The sequence below is a fragment of the Mastomys coucha genome, unplaced genomic scaffold (assembly GCF_008632895.1).
Source record: "Mastomys coucha isolate ucsf_1 unplaced genomic scaffold, UCSF_Mcou_1 pScaffold22, whole genome shotgun sequence".
NCBI lineage: Eukaryota > Metazoa > Chordata > Mammalia > Rodentia > Muridae > Mastomys > Mastomys coucha.
Genome location: NW_022196905.1, coordinates 223653646 through 223670972, shown reverse-complemented (window position 1 = coordinate 223670972; position 17327 = coordinate 223653646). Strand labels below are relative to the sequence as shown.

The window sequence follows — 17327 nt, the reverse complement described above, 5'->3', positions numbered from 1 at the left end:
CTTGTTTACCCCAAAGTTACAACATTGAAAAAAATTCTTAGCATAATATTAGTTTTTCTTTTCTCAGTTTTTCTTTATAATGTTAGCATTTGTCTTGTTTGAAGTGTTATTCCTGTGTGGCACTAAGCAGGATTGAAAGTTTTGCTAGCTGCTCACTCCCTTGTGTACAGTAGTGAAGTGGTGGCCTGTAGACAGTCTTCAAAGTTCAGTTCCCTTCCTGAGCTAGTTTTTTGTTTTGTCTTTACTGTTGTGTTCTATGTGAATAACTGATTTGCCTGAATATATGTATATGCATCGTACGTACCTAGTGCCTTCAGAGACTAGAAGAAGGGGTTGACACACCCTGAAACTGAAGTTACAGATAGTTAAAAGCTGCCGTGCTGATGATGGAAACAGAATCTGAGTCTTTTATAAGAACAGCCAATGCTCTTAACCTTTTGAGCCATCTCATCAGCCTCAAGAAGTTTTTAAACTAGTAGGGAAACATCATCAACCACCACCACCCCACCCCTGCAAAAAAGAGAAAGTTTTCCTGCAGATGACTAAATTGGGAAAAATAAGGGCGTATGTATATTTAGGCTAAAAAATTAGGGACATGTATATATGTATATATTTGAAGTGTAACAAAATAATTTAAATATTTTTTTCTTATTTGAGCTTTGGTTTTAATACTTTTGGGAAAAGAATATTGTTCCCTACTACAAGGGTCACTTGGACATTTTTGTTTTTGTTTTGTTTTGTTTTGTTTTGGAGACAGGGTTTCTCTGTGTATCCTTAGCTATTCTGGCACTTGCTCTGTAGCAGGATGGCCTGGAACTAGATCTCAAGAGATCCCCTATTGCCTCTATTTCCTTGAGTGCTGGGATTCACTTTAGGCATTTTGATGCTTTTTTCTTTTTTTTTTTTTTTTTTTTTTTTAGTTTTTTCAAGGCAGAGTTTCTCTGTGTAGCTCTGGCTGTCCTGAAACTCATTCTGTAGAACAGGCTGGTCTTGAACTCAGAAATCTACCTGCCTCTGCCTCCCAAATGCTGGAATTAAAGGCATGTGCCACCACTGCCCGGCATTTTGATGCAATTATATGTATCTTTTCCCCAACAGTTGCCTCCTGAGTCTCTTAAATAGGCTTCCTGCTTTTCTTTAAGTTATTTGTAATTTTTAGACATTAATGTGCTATTTTTTCTTTTCTAGTCTCCACCCATTGGTTCAAACACAACAGGAGAATTTCTTAACCTTTTATTCCCTTTTATTAGTTATTTCCATTTTCTTGTGAACTGAAAAACAGTACAGATCTTTAACATAAGAGAGAAAATTAAACGATGTCTGTGTTCCCCTTTATCCCTCCAAGATGAGCTTTAAAGTAAAAGTTACTAAAATAACTAGAATTCTCAGTGTCTAATGGTCTTATAAATGCTAAAATATATGCCTCAGCCTCAGAGAATGGAGGCTCCTGTAGATGCTACCTGTTAAATTCAACTTGGTTTCCCTGAGTCGCCAGATACAGATTTTTCTTCTGGATTTTTTTTTCATGGATTTTTCTCCTACTTGCTTTCTTCATAATACTTGCTGTCTATTCTAGGAACAAATGTATTATTTAAAACAATTTTCTGAGAAACATCAAATTGCCGACAGTTACCTCAGTTGTCCCTATAAGACTTGTTCATACATGGAAAGCTATTATTAATAGAACTGTAGTGGATAAAGAAGTGTGTGTGTTTAAATAGGCATCCTTATCCACTCTTGTTTTTTTGTTTGTTTTTTGTTTTAAGATGGAATATTGCTGTGTAGTCTAGGCTAAGTCTAGAACTTCCACTATCCTCCTATGTGCTATAACTGTAGGAGTGAGCCAGACCTGGCTATATTTGTCTTGAGAACAGATCATTTTGAAATAGAAGAGATTAAGTATATTATTTTCTCAATTTGCTTGACCTATTTCTTTAAATGTGTAAATGAATTTTTAAAAACATTTTATTTATTCTTTGTGAATTTCACACTATGCACCCCAGTCCTACTCATCTCCTCCTCCCTCTACCCTTGCATCCTCTCCCCAATGGAGAAAAAAAAAAACCCTCATGGAAGCTGTAGTGTGTCACATACACTGTGTATGTATCTCATGGTGTACCCTTTTGTCCACACTTCTTTGCAAATGTTCATTGCAAAGACTCATTGGTCTGGTACAAGGCCTCTGGCTTCTGCCACCTCACTGGGACTCCTCTCAGGTACCCTGTTGTTGCCCTGTGTCATGGAGATATTGTAGTTTTGGATCTGTGAGATTGGTCCCCTTCATGCACTCCAGTAGTTCCGTCAATGCTATAGATGTTGGAGTGGTCCAATTCAAAGCTCTAGATCTGGACCTGAGAGGTATCTGAGCTGGTCAGCCTTAGGGCGCTCCTGCTCTCCCCACCTTGGTGCTGGCTCACCAGCAACCCCTGGAAGCAGAGCCAGCTCTATCCTGCTGCACAGGTGAGATGCAGAGACTGCTCTCCTGAGTGTTGCAGCCAGTGAGGGACATGGCCAGTTCTCCGATTCTCATTACCCTGGGGCCAACTCCTTTGCCTGCTATAGATGGTAAATAAAGATTTAAAAAAAAAAAATGAATCAAGTGCTCTGTTATAAAGATTAATTTTATTCATGAAAGGGTTGCTGTTTTTCTCTTTGTAGTATTGCTACCAGTAGTGCAGTTTCGAAGGAGCTTACCAGACTTTTGAAGATACCTGTTGATACTTACAACAATATCTTAACAGTCTTAAAATTAAAGCATTTCCACCCACTTTTTGAATACTTTGACTACGAATCCAGAAAGAGCATGAGCTGTTATGTGCTTAGTAATGTTCTGGATTATAACACAGAAATCGTCTCTCAGGACCAGGTAAGAGAATACAAATATGATATGCTCTTTTAGGGAAATAGAAAATATGGTTGATTAGGATTTTAGACATTGAGCTGTAGACGCTGATAATAAATGAAGGGGGTAAAATAATAATAAAAACTATGAATAGCTTATTTCTTATTTAGAAGTTAAAATTGGAGATGTACATAGAATTATTAAATACCTCTGATTTCACCAAAAGGAGAATAATCACAGTTAATTAACATTTGACAAATCTCCTCTTCAGATTTTTGTCCATAAATGTATTCATTGACCTATCAACTTTTCAATCCCTTTGAAACAACCCCCCTACCTCGTCCCAATTTTTTGTCCTCTTTCTTTCTTTTTTTTTTTTTTTAATTCAGTTCAATTGTTATTGCCTGTATGTGAATGGGTAAAGGGTCACCTGCTGGGAGTAGAAGCAACCTGCTCATGGCTATACCCCATAGAAAGTGACTCTCCCGCCTTCAGCAGCCAGCATTTGCCAATAGCTCTTCAGCTAGGGTTGGATCCTTAGGAACTTCCTCTCTATTCAGGATGAGTGTTGACTAGCTTGATCTTGGGCAGGCAATCACAGCTACTGTGGGAAAGTGCTAGTTTGCAGTAGTCCTTGACCTCTGGCTCTTATAATCTTTCTGTCCCCTCTTCATTGTTCCCTGAGCCATGTGGGGAGAGTATGCTAAAGACATGCTATTTAGGGCTTAACACTCCATAGTCATTTATTTTCTACCCTTTGAGTTCTATTAACTGTTATCCACTGCAAAAAGAATCATCATTGATAAGGGAGAAAGCTATAATAATCTTTGGGTGGGAGGGTTAGTATTTAGAAAGCAGTTTGTCACTATGTCTACTTAGCACAATAACAGTAGTAGATTCTGCCTTAAGGCCTCTTACTTCAGAATCCTTGGGTTCTTTCCAGGTTTGCAGTACCAGGCATGAATTCCGCCCTGTGGAACAAACCTTAAGTCCAAATCATTTATTCCACTATTGTACCAATGGGCTAATTTTGTCAAACTGGCTGTTACTATAGCTGAAAAGGTTTACAGCTGGGTGAAACTGTTAATAACTTTTTTCCAAAAATCTGAATTATTTTGCTGATACTGTTTCATTATGTATACACTTAGAAACTGTTACCCTTTTTTGTTGATGGTGTCACACTAATATTTTCTACTTTCTGTGTTGCAGGTAGATTCCATAATGAATTTGGTGTCCACATTGATTCAGGATCAGCCAGACCAACCTGTAGAAGACCCTGATCCAGAAGACTTTGCTGATGAACAGAGCCTTGTTGGCCGATTTATTCATCTTCTACGATCTGATGATCCTGATCAGCAGTACTTGGTATGTTATCTCTTACTGTAACCTTTCATCACACATAATGAGCAGAGAAGTGTTTAAAATGGTTTAATTCAGCTTTTGTGTTAGTTTAAGGTATTGAAAAACTTGCTCAATTAAAACTTGCTTGAATTAAAGTTCATGGGCTTAAAAAATTATTTACTTATTTAGGTTTTTTGGAGGCAAGTTCTCACTGTAGTCAAGTTGACCTCAAAATTATTATCCTGTTGCCTTAGCTTCCTGAGTGCTACAATTTCAGGTGTATACCACCATGCACAGCTGGGATTTTATTTTTGGATAAATGAGTAACTAAACTGTTGGCATTCATCAGTGTAGTGCATTTAGAATGTTTAGTTGTTTATCATAATAAACTTCATCAGACAAAAAGTCTGATAGGAAGATGTTTGTCAGATGAAAATGTATGAAAGACTTTAAAGTTTAGTAAGCAGACAAAGCTTTCTCTTTTATCATAGTCCTCAGTCAGTCTTTATGAAATGAAGATTGAATGTGACCTGAGTAGGTATGTTGGCGTCTGGTAATGGATGATTTAAAAGGCTGGTTTCTGTTAGTACAGTGACTCTGTTAGTAAGAGTAGCCTTTGATTTGGCTTAGGGAGAGATTTTTTTATGCGCTATGTGATCAGTACAGTATGTGAATACTGAGGTATTTTAAGTTGCTCCCCCTTCTTTGCCCCCCTCCCTCCCCCAGTGTGTGGGACGAGGGAGGGGAGATTGCTCTCATTTTCTATGTCACATATGATTTTGTTTGTATGTTTCCATATCAAAGAAATTCACAAGACCCAAATATATCGCATACTGTATTTTATGTGAATTCTTTGATTATCCTCTTTAGTGTTTGTAATTGCGTGTTTATGTAGATGCAGCTGAAGGTAGTGTCTTCCTCAGGTGCTCTCCATTGTATTTTTCTAGGCAGGGTTCCTCAGTGAGCTCCATGGAGTCACCTGCTTCTGCTTTCCCAGTGCTGGGACTGCAGCTGTGTGGCTTGCCTGCCTTTTATGTAGATGTTGGGAATCTGAACTCAGCTCCTCAAGCTTGTGCTAGAAGCATTTTACTGACTGAACCATCTGCCCAGTCCTTTGGTTTTCTTTTTCTTTTCTCCTTTTCTTTCTGAACCATCCATACATTTGTTTCACATGGCTTTTTCAATTATGTTGGTATTTTTTCCTAATTTAAATGTGCTTAGAAAGTTTGATCTACCTGTAAGGATAAATAATTAAGTTTATAGGAAGATCTAAAAGATCAGAATTTAGACAACCCCTAGTAGCTAGAACAGGCTCTATTTAATTCCAGAAAGGTGGTATCCCTAATTCTGGCCAACTAATCAGGGCATAGGACCCTGTCACTCAGTGGTCAGAGTTCAAGAGAATGAGGGATTTCATGTAGCCTTAAGCTGGGGTTTTCAAAGCTAAAGATAGGAAAGGTAGAAAGGGGAATTTAGCTGGTTTCCTTGGATAACCTGGTTTTTGTTTGTTTGTTTGTTTGTTTTTTGTTTTTGGATACTGTAGGCTCTGTCATCTCTTTCTGCAACCACAAGGTGTCTGAGCCAGCTGCTTTGTCTCTGCAATCAGTTTAGGGCCTTGGCTTTTAGGAGTAATTCTTCTGCTTCTGGTAACACACACATACACACACCACAGCTGTTTTCCCATAATTGCCTATTTTTCTGAGCACATACTTTGTGCAAGGTATTGATGACACAATTGAAACTTTGTGTCATTTAGTCTTCCCAACAGTTTTATAGGAGTATGCTACCTCATTTTTCAAGTGAAATTTTTGCTAAGAGGAAGGCAGTTGTTGTATGAGACACAACTCAAGACATTTATTCACTGCTATTAGGAATAGATTTCAGATCCACATAATGTTCAATTTGGCTGTCTAGTGAGTTTATTGGGATTACTTACAGGAGAATGGGCAGTGAGAGGGTGGGGTTATTCACAGGAACAGGGTTGTCTCAAAGACAGTGGCATAATTGAAAATCCCACTCTGGTACTGGTGACAGCTCATCAAAGCTGCAGTCCTGGAGCTCTGCATATCTTGCAGGCAGCTTCCATGTTGGAGAAGCTCCTCCAGGAAGCCTTGCTGGTCAGTCTCCTTCCACCAGCATAGTTTACCATTCTGTGAGGAGGGACCTTTGTTAGTCTTACATGTTTCAGCTATCTGGGACTTGTAAGTTTATTTACTTCTCTCCAGGATGGAATGTTTCAACAGATTGCTACACAGCTGCAATACAGAGTAGACAGTACTAGAATCTACTGTTATATGTAAGTCTGATTTGCTTCATCAGCTTGCATTCTTTATCAACGAAGTATAGTTTGTACACATGTGTATGAAAAGAGCATATATCTGTTCTTGACTAGTTACCTACGGCTAGTAATACAACCTGTGTAAGATTCCAACTTGCTTATATATAAAATGGGTTAGTATGTTAGTGATTAATATAGGAAGTGTATACTTCAATAAAGCCTGGCCTATTATAAAACAGCAGTGTGGAATAGAGTTCCTATGTAACTTTGTTAACAAATAATTATTTTATTTATTTTTGAGGAAAATTATTTTTAAATTTTCTCTTTGTCAGATTTTGAATACAGCACGAAAACATTTTGGGGCTGGTGGAAACCAGCGGATCCGCTTCACACTGCCACCTTTGGTATTTGCAGCTTACCAGTTGGCTTTTCGATACAAAGAGAATTCTCAAATGGTAGGTTTACTTTGATATTTGTCACTACATTTTTCCTTTTTCTTTAATTTATCTTCTAAGTTGTTAAAAAAGCTCAATCACACACACACAAAATAAGTGATAATAATATCAGATTCTATTTTCAGAAACTCCTGATTCATTCATTACTCACCAATTGCTGTTCTTAACTGACATTGGCAAACCACACACTGGCTGAGAAATCACATAACAGCACTTGGAAGTATGAGGCTGAATCAGTTTGAATTGATGTTAAGACTTTTCCTTAGAGTCTGACTCAGTGTAACTTTGCCTAGTGATAAGGTCCAGCATTGTATAATCACTTCTCAAAAAAGCTTGTAATTGAATAATGTTATGAATTGCATGAAATTACTCTATGAGTTTGTTTCTTTCTAAAACAGAATCATGGCTTGTCTTCAGTGGCATAATTTTAAATAAAATACCTCAGTCTTATATACATGGAAGTTGAACATTGAGGTTTATGTTAAGGAAAAAAGCTCAGTAAACTTGATTTTCTAATAATTTTTAAAAAAAACATTTTTCTCTTAATACTCTTATCAGCTTATATACCAGTTTTTTTTTCAGGATAGCTTCTGTTCTATTTTCTAGCACTTTATGTCTAGGTGTTTGTCACTATAACAATAAAAGTAGCCATATTATGAAGCTATAATGATCAAAATGGTATAGTACTAATAGAAATATATTTAAATAGACCAGTGGAAACTGAGGAGTTATCCAGGAAACCAAATCTGTGATCAGATTATCTGTTTTTGTTTGTTTTTTGTTTTTGTTTTTGCTGTTCTTTTGAGATACAGTTTCTCTGTGTAGACTATGCTGGCCTCAAACTCAGAGATTCACCTGCCTCTCCTCTCAAGTGCCAGGATCAAAAGCATGCACCACCTTGCCCCATCTTCCTTAAATCCCTCTTCTGTGCCAGAAACACAGGGAGAAAGGACAGTCTTTAATAAAGGGGAAGGGAAAACTGGATTTCCACTTGTAGCAGAATGGAATTGGATCTTTATCTTATATCGTACACAAAAAATGAACTCAAAATGGATTAAGGAATTAAATCTTGGTTTTGTTATTGATTTTTAGGGAGAGGGGATACTAAAAGCATAGGCCGCAAAACCAAAAATAGACAAATAGATTGTATAAAACTAAAAAGTTTTGCACAGCAAAGGATACAGTAGTGCAATGAGCTAGTATATGGGATGGAACAAAAATTTGGTTTTGTTTGTTTGTTTGTTTGTTTGTTTGTTTTTTGAGACAGGGTTTCTCTGTATAGCCCTGGCTATCCTGGAACTCACTCTGTAGACCAGGCTGGCCTCGAACTCAGAAATCTGCCTGCCTCTGCCTCCCAAGTGCTGGGATTAAAGGCGTGCACCACCACTGCCCAGCTCAGAACAAAAAATTTGTAAAACATACATTTTATAAGGGACTAGATCCAAAATAAGGAACACTGCGCAGGAGAGATAGCTCAGGGGTATCATTCTTGAAGAAGACCTGAGTTTGAATACTAGCACCTACATGGTGGCTTACAATTATCTTTCACTCCAGTTTGAGGTATCTTTTCATCCCCTTCTTACCTCTGTGAGCACCAAGCATGCATATAATATATTTACATACATGTAAGCAAAACAGTCAAAGCAGTCATTGTAAAATAAAAATAAATCTAAACACCCCATAAAACAAGAAACTCAGTTCAATAGTAAGAAAATAAATAACTGGATCTAAAAATTGGCAGATGATGTCAGTCTAGGCTACATAATAAGCTTGTCTCCAAAACAACAAACAAGCTAATATAGACAAAGGACCTGAGTAGAAATTTTCCCAAGGAGCACATACAGATAACAATAGGTCTCAGGAAAGATGCTGAGTAACGTTAATCCTGAGGGAAATGCCAATGAAAATCATGACTCATGTTTAGTGGACTAATATCAAAAAAGACAGGAGAATGGCTTGGAACGTAGCCCCACTGGTAGATTACCTACTCTGCATACACAAGGCTTTAGATTAGTCCTTGGCATCACAAACAAATAAAAAAACCTTCATGGTATGGTGAAAAGGGACCACTGTTAGAATATAAATATAGTGCAGTCACTATAGATAACAGTATGGGCCAGGCACAGTGGCACACACCTTTAATCACAGCACTCAGGAGTAAGAAGCAAGTGGATATCTATGAGTTGGAGGCCAACCTGGTTCAAAAAATAACATCCAGGACAGCTAGGGTTGTTATACAGAAAAACTGTGTCTCGAAAAGAAAAGAGAAGGAAGAAGGAAGGAGGGAGGGACAGAGAGACAGACAGAGACAGAGAGACTACTTCAAAAATTATTAGTTAGACTGAAGTGTAGCTCAGTGGTAGAGTATATTGTTGGATAAATATCCATAGGAGATGAAATCAGTTTTTGTTACCAAGAGATTGTACACTTTCGGTTCATGGCAGCATTATGTACAATGGCCATGGACAAACACCTCAATGATGGACAATGAAAATATGATGTGTGTATACATACGCATACATATACTGGAACATTATTCTAATGAATAAAATGAAAGAACCCCTAGCATTTGTGACGATATAGATAGTCCTGGAATACAGCATGCTGAGTTACTGAAAGAATACTTATCTCACATGTCTAATCTAAAACTGTCAGCAGTAAAGTAGTGGCTGGCAAATTGTATGGAATGTTAGCAGATGAAAAAATTTGAGGACAAAAAAGTAAAAGGGAAAACAAGATGTAAGGTAACCTCCCCAAGTAGCAACTAGTGTTTATATTGTAACAAGGACTACATAACTCAATTACTGTATTTAATTCTTGTAACAAGTCTTATTATCATCTTTAAAAAGTAAAGAGAACTTACTAGTTTTATAGAAGTTTGGGTGGTTTAGCACAATAAAATTACTAACCTCACTGGTATTTACAACTTTCTGGAAATTAGATGGCAAAGGAAGAAGAAAAATCATTTTCAGCAATGGCAATGTTAAGAATGTAATCTAATAGAGATATAAATGTGAATTACTACATTTTTAGTACACTGCCAATGTGTAACTGTAGTGTTATAAGTACAGTAATTCCTCTTCTAAGATTTTACACTAAGAGATAATAGAAGTTTTTTATTATTGCGTGTATGATGGGTTGGGATGATGCTGTGGTGTGCATGTGGAGGGCAAAGGATGAGTTTATAGTCAGTTCTCTCCCTCCACCTTAGGGGCTCCAGGATTGACCTCAGGTTATCTGACTTATAGCAAGTGTTTGTACCTGATGGGTCATAACACTTGGCAAATAATTAGTGTATTAATAAACCTTTATATATATACTGACCACTCAGTATGTTTCACAGATGCTTTCTAAAGGAGAACAGTATAACCAATTAGATTATAAATGCGTTGAAGGATTATTTCCTTGTTAAAATAATATTAAATACCTTAGTATTATGAGGAAACTTGTCTTGAGCAGAAATTACATACAAATTGTTTGTAGTATGAACCCAATTTTAACTTTGTTTTTCAGCAATCTGCTTTAAAGCAAACAGATCACAAAACTACATTTAGATATCGCCATTATATTTACATAGAAAAAAGTAGACAGGAAGACATTAGCAACTATGTTACCAGGGTTGATTGTATTTTCTAAGTTTTTTGTGTTGTTTTTTCTCAATTTAGGAATGTGTTGCTTTTCTAATCATAAAAAGAAATACCAGATCTGTATAAATTACAGAAGCAGCAGCTTTAGATGGGTTTAATTTTTGAGGAGATATCCTGTTTAGTTTACTTCTGTGTTCCATAAATGAGGAAGAAGAAAAATGACCAAGAAATTGAACTCAGATTCAGTACTTTTGCTTAGAGGCTTTATTAGAAATTTGTAGCATGAACAAATTACCCTTGAACTTGATAGGTTTTTCCTGTTTCAGGATGACAAGTGGGAAAAGAAATGCCAGAAGATTTTTTCATTTGCTCACCAGACTATTAGTGCTTTGATTAAAGCTGAGCTGGCTGAATTGCCACTGAGACTTTTTCTTCAAGGAGCGTTAGCTGCTGGAGAAATTGGCTTTGAAAATCATGAAACAGTAGCATATGAATTTATGTCCCAGGTGAGCTTCCTTCTTGGGTTTTCCTGTCCAGCTTATTGGGTTCAGTCATTGGTCTGTTATTTTTGAGTTGAGGCACTTGGTGTTTACTAGTTCACTGTTTTTTGACAGGGTCTCATTTTGTAGACCTAGCTGATCTAGAACTCAGACCCACCTGTTTCTGCATAGTGAATGCTGGGACTAAAGGCATGCACCACTATGCCTGGCACTCTCCTTTATCTTTTAATACACGACTAACTCTACCTGACCATGTGGGAATCTTCTCATATGGTAGTCACATTGTAGAGTAGCAAAATTGTTGAGTTCCCAGGAACTGAAGAAACCCAAAATTTACTTGCGGGTAGCTGTGAAAGTATTTCATGAACAAAACATCCGTGTGGTGAGTTCAGTTGAGAAGTATCAGCTCAAGAATTTTGGAATAGGTTTCTTAATTATAACCTGTCATCAGCCTTTCCATTTTGGCTGTAGCTTGTGCCTCTTCACTGAAAGGTACACTGTGCACTAGTATGAATGGCATGTGGACCATCTCACAGGATGGGGTTTGATAGAACTTTAGAAAGTGTTCCTGTTGATGTTGGTTCATGAATATTCTTTGTTCTATGTATATCAGGCATTTTCTCTGTATGAAGATGAAATCAGTGATTCTAAAGCACAGCTGGCTGCTATCACCTTGATCATTGGTACTTTTGAGAGGATGAAATGCTTCAGTGAAGAGAATCATGAGCCCTTGAGGACTCAGTGTGCACTTGCTGCATCAAAACTTCTGAAAAAACCAGATCAAGGCCGAGCTGTGAGCACATGTGCACATCTCTTTTGGTCTGGCAGAAACACAGACAAAAATGGGGAAGAGGTAAGGTTCCTCTTGATTGTTAGAGAAGATAGAATTAATAACCTGTCATTGTGCTTTGGAAGTGAAACATTGAAAGCTTGGAATCTGACAAGGACAATTGCTTTGCTTTATTAGGGAAAATGAATGTGTTATGATGTTAGCGTTTTGCCCAGTGGTATGGGTCTACTTTAAAAAGGACATGTTGACAGCAACTGCTATGGCCAGGGTTGGCTGCTTTTTGGGTTCTTCTTCTTCCACCTTTCTCCTCCCCTCTTCTTCTTCCCTTTCAACCACCTAACACTAAATAAGAGAGAAAAAAGGATAGAGGGGAAAGGGGACATGTTACACTATTTCCTGCTGATTAGGGATGTTGAGTTCCTTAGGGCAAGTTTGATCTTTGCTGTCAGGGTATGTCCTTTCTTTGTGCACCACTACTTAACAAACTGTGACCAACAGCCACCAACCAATAATCCATCAGCAACTCTGCCTCTCCGGTCCCTAGCATTTATATATTCTCTCAAAGTCTCCACAATTCCACACATCACACAGTTGCAGAAACTACCTACAACTGGCAAAATCACTCCCTGCTAGAGCACAAGGCAAATCATAGTCAGCTGCTGTGGACAATCTCAAACAGCCCCCATATTAAAACCAAAACATGTTTAAAATATTTCTGTAATTTTTTTATTTTTTAAAGAAACCACAATGCCAAAATTGTCACTACAGCCTATTTACTACTAGTTGTAATTTTCTTTTGGTTTGTTTGTTTTGAGTTGGGATCTCTGTATATAGCTTTGGGTGTCCTGAAACTCAACTCTATAGATTAGGTTGGCCTTGAACTCATAGAGACCCATCTACCAGTCTCTGTCTCCCGAGTACTGGGGTTAAAGTTAGATATTTGCCACTACACCTGGCATCAGTTCTGTTTTTAAATACAGTTGCTTTGTTCTAGGTTTTTTTTGTTGTGTCCCTTTGCAGCATAAAAGAGCCTTATAGTGTTGTGTTTCTTTGGATTAAAAGGATTCATTGATCCTTTTAATATTTTCATGTTCTTTTTTTTAGCTTCATGGAGGTAAAAGAGTCATGGAGTGCCTAAAGAAGGCACTAAAAATAGCAAATCAGTGCATGGACCCCTCTCTACAAGTTCAGCTCTTTATAGAGATTCTGAACAGATACATCTATTTCTATGAAAAAGAAAATGATGCGGTAAGTGAAATAGCTCTCTGTAGATTTGACACTTTTAATTTGTGAAAATTTAACTTTGCTTAGTTTAAGTGCAGTCTACTTCCATTACCCAGAATCCTTTTCTCTCTACAACAGACTGCAATTAACAAAATGCCAAATACACATTGCCAACTTGTAGGCTTGATTTGTCACTGTGTAGAAGTTCAGAGTCATTCTTAAGGGTATTGTCCATTTGTAGCATTGTGGCAATCTTTAAGATTTCTAAGTTAGGGGCTGGAGAGATGACTCAGTGGTCAAGAGCACTGACTGCTTTTCCAGAAGACCTGGGTTCAATACCCAGCACCCACATGGCAACTCACAACTGTAACTCTAGGATCCAACACCTTCACACAGTTATCCTACACACAGACATACATTCAGGCAAGATACCAATGCATATAAAATAGAGATAAATACATTAAGAAAAGATTTTTAGGTTAAATACAGTTTTGTTTTTTGCTCTTTTGCTGGTTTATGCTGCTCTATATTTTGAGTTTTTACGGTTCTTTCTTTTTCCTTAATGAATAGCTAATAGATGTTGCCTAAAGTCAGAATCATATTCTCATCTCTTTTTCATAATTACTCAGGTATTTGATGAAAGTAATACAAGTTCCTTAAAACAATGCTACTAGATTTTCTTTTGTGATATATGCCTGCTACACAATTATTCTTTTTGTAGGTAACAATTCAGGTCTTGAACCAACTTATTCAAAAGATTCGAGAAGATCTCCCAAATCTTGAGTCCAGTGAAGAAACAGAACAAATTAATAAGCATTTTCACAACACATTGGAGCACTTGCGCTCAAGACGGGAATCACCAGAATCTGAGGGGCCAATCTATGAAGGTCTCATCCTTTAAAAGAAGACAGCTCAGCATACTCCTTTCTACACATCAGAAAGGGCTTAACTAGGTCTCCCTTCCATAGATTGTGCCTTTCAGAAAAGCTGAGGTAGGTTTCCCATTTCTTACCTGTGATGTGTTTACCCAGCACCTCCAGACACCTTCAGGACCTTAACTCACTTCATAATTGTTTAAGTCTGTCTGATCACCCCAAGTAGCATGACTGATCTGCTCTTTATACTTCTGTGATCCGTGAAAATTGAAAGCAAAACCCACTTATTCTGGCTACTAATGGAGCTCTCCTTTCTTATTTTTATTTTGATGCATTGTTGATTGTGTATTTTCTTCATTAATGGGGAATACTAACCCAAACATACTTGTTTCTTTGTTCTCTGGTCCTATCTGAGATTACTTTAGAGGACAGGAGTACTGTGTGTGGAATTCAGCTTGGGCTTTCCCTGAATGCAAGATAAAGCCTATGTGTAATATACTCCCTACAACTAGAATATATTAATGCATGTTGATGAATTTTAAAGCACCATGGTCAGAAGCAGAAGCTATATTTTGCATATTTGGACTCAGCTATCCATTAAGAACTATGCCATCATCTGGATACATCAAAGTAATTTGATTCTATGAAATAGAAATTTTGTGATTTAATGTAATTTATGTATAACCTCCACTATTGTAAATTTATGTGAAATGCATCACAACTACAACTTTTTCATCAGTGAAATAATAAAGTTGCTGTTAACAATTTTGGATTATCCTTGTCTTTTGTACAGTTGATGAAGGAAACTAGTAGGTTACCTGTGGAGTGAGTGCCATGTAGTCTTGTGCTTACTGAATTCTCTTATTTAATACTGAAGGCCAGTTTTGACAGGTTAAGTAAACCAAGGAGGAGGCATGGAGTCAGTGATTAATCACTCAGTAGACTTTCTCTGAGGGAGTAAAACTTAATTCTCTGGGGCTGGCAAAAAGGGTGAGGGAACGAAACTTAATTCTCTGGGACCAATGAAAAGGGGAGAAAACACGAACACACACAGTATGTGAAACAAGGCTCCAACAAGCTCCACCAACTTTATTTTTCCCTTAGCCTTTTTATACCACCTAAGACAGAAATTCTCTATGAAAGAAAAGATTACCTCATAGCCACAGTTATATATTCTCCAAAAACTAACAACACAAAAACATATTCTTTAAATCAGATTAAAACCATTATACAAAAGGAGATTACTACAGGATTGTTGATTTATATTCTTCTTTTGAAACTTGTACCTAACTGAACATTTTCCATCTCCCTCTCTACAATTCATCATAACCCACAAGCAATAATTCTTTTGTCACTGACTAACAAAGTTTATGCAAGCCAAGTCTATAGTAGTTTTTCCTAATGCTTAGCTGACAATTTGTATTTACCAAAGCAACAGGTCATCTTCTTACATCTTATTTTTGAAGTCTTGTTCAGTTAAACTGGCTAATTATCGACTCTCTATTCTTACAGAATTATTTACTCTTCATTCATTTCATAATCCTGTCTTTTTCATGCTGCACACTGAAACGTATGATCATATCCCTAGATCACAAGATCAAGGAACTCAGATCCAACCTAGAATGAATGTTTTCTTTGATCATTAACTTGTCTCAAGTCTTTCTCTTCCAAGTACAATTATGTGCTTGTGACATATGAAAGCTTACAGTACTTTTTCCTTTTTTTATTAAGTTTTATTGAATTCTGATTATATAATTTCAATTTATCTGAATTGTTAACATTTAAAAACATTTTTTTGTTTTTTTTTAAAGATTTATTTATTTATTATATGTAAGTACACCATAGCTGTCTTCAGACACCCCAGAAGAGGGCATCAGATCCCATTAGAGATGGTTGTGAGCCACCATGTAGTTGCTGGGATTTGAACTCAATACCTCTGGAAGACCAGTTAGTCCTCTTAACCGCTGAGCCATCTCTCCAGCCCCTAAAAACATATTTTAAGTAAATAGAATTATATAACATTCTTCTTTATTGTACCCCAACTTCTCCCATAGACCGCCCTTCAATACCTTCCATACACTTCAGGGTTTTTTTTCATCATATTCTTTAAAATTTATAAAATATTATAACAATAAAAATGAGTATTATAAAAGTTGTTTGATATAAAATATCAATCAGTTGAACAGTCTTATGTACATGCTTGTCTACAGCAATACTGAACATACATGTTTTTCTCAATATAAATTTTAAATAACTCCAAACATATTAACTATATATTTTAAAATAATACATCAGTATTAGGGTTTTTTTAATGAACATAAATAGATAAAGTCTTTTTGTTTGTTTTGTTTTGTTTTTAGTAGAGCTTAAAATCTTGGCTCTTACTGTGGTACAAATCCAAAATAAGAAAAATTTTTAGACATTGAAATTCATTGTAATAAGGCTGTACTTCAATGACCCTCACATCACCAAAGGGTTTTACCTCCATCGTAGCTAAGCTGAGAGTTGACAGTTCTGCTAAGCCAAGGAATGAATTGTAGGCTCGATTTTTTGATACAGATTTCCTGCTATGCTCAAAGCTATTTGACTTGAGTGGTAGTCTTCATTCTCAGTCCACAGGAAACAGGATACATTCATTTAAGAAATAGTGTTATATTAAGATGGTCTATCCATGAAGTTATTCACCAACTGTTTCAGTGAACAATGGTTCTGTTTGAAGGGTGGCACAGACATTAGGTGAGGGTAAGAATCTGGTTCATTAGCTGTGATGATTTTGAAAAGCATTCATCTCAGAGAAAGAGTAACTTATAAAGTCCTCTTCTTCAAGCTTGATACAGTGATTACAAACATCAAGCTAAGCATTCAGTGTCATACTTTGTTGTTCTCTTACAAGCCACCTCCCAAGTTAATTGACTACATTTCTTTTGGGTATATAAATACATTTGAAATATGTAAGCTGTTCTGAAAACCATAGTATAGTGTAAAAACATCAAATAAACAATTCTACTAATAGACTGAGATAGGAGAAGTATGATTTCAAGACCATTATGTGGTACACAGCAAGACACTGTCATGTACAAACAAGCAGAAAGTGTTATATGGATTGTACAATATTGGACCTGTTTCTCCAATTACCAAATTAGACCACTGGATGACAGCCAGCAAATTTCTAATTCCTTATATTTTTTAATTTCAATTGATTAGGATATGTTGGTAATATTAATTTTCATATTAGGAGATATTAAGAAAAAGTAATTGTTACTTCCTGTTATTTTTGTTGTAAGAGGTAGAATTAGATTTGTGTGGGTTTTTTGAAAGATTACTTTCTTGCTTCTTCTAGGGTGTAGCTTTGCTCCTTATGTTGGTATTTTCCATCTGTTATCCTTTGTAGGGCTGGATTTGTGGAAAGATATTGTATAAATTTTGTTTTGTCAT

The 17327-nt window shown here is 36.6% G+C and overlaps 1 protein-coding gene across 1 annotated transcript in view; it reads left to right on the top strand.

The window, feature by feature from the left end:
* The window catches only part of Vps35 (VPS35 retromer complex component), a 35879-nt gene extending 21222 nt beyond the window's left edge, over window positions 1-14657 (top strand). Inside the window, exons 11-17 of the mRNA XM_031340644.1 lie at window positions 2659-2866; window positions 4052-4207; window positions 6794-6916; window positions 10830-11009; window positions 11617-11856; window positions 12898-13041; window positions 13739-14657. Of these exons, the coding sequence (XP_031196504.1) occupies window positions 2659-2866; window positions 4052-4207; window positions 6794-6916; window positions 10830-11009; window positions 11617-11856; window positions 12898-13041; window positions 13739-13918 (1231 nt within the window). The 3' untranslated portion in view covers window positions 13919-14657. The remainder of the gene's footprint in view (window positions 1-2658; window positions 2867-4051; window positions 4208-6793; window positions 6917-10829; window positions 11010-11616; window positions 11857-12897; window positions 13042-13738) is intronic.
* The last annotated feature ends 2670 nt before the right edge of the window (window positions 14658-17327 follow it).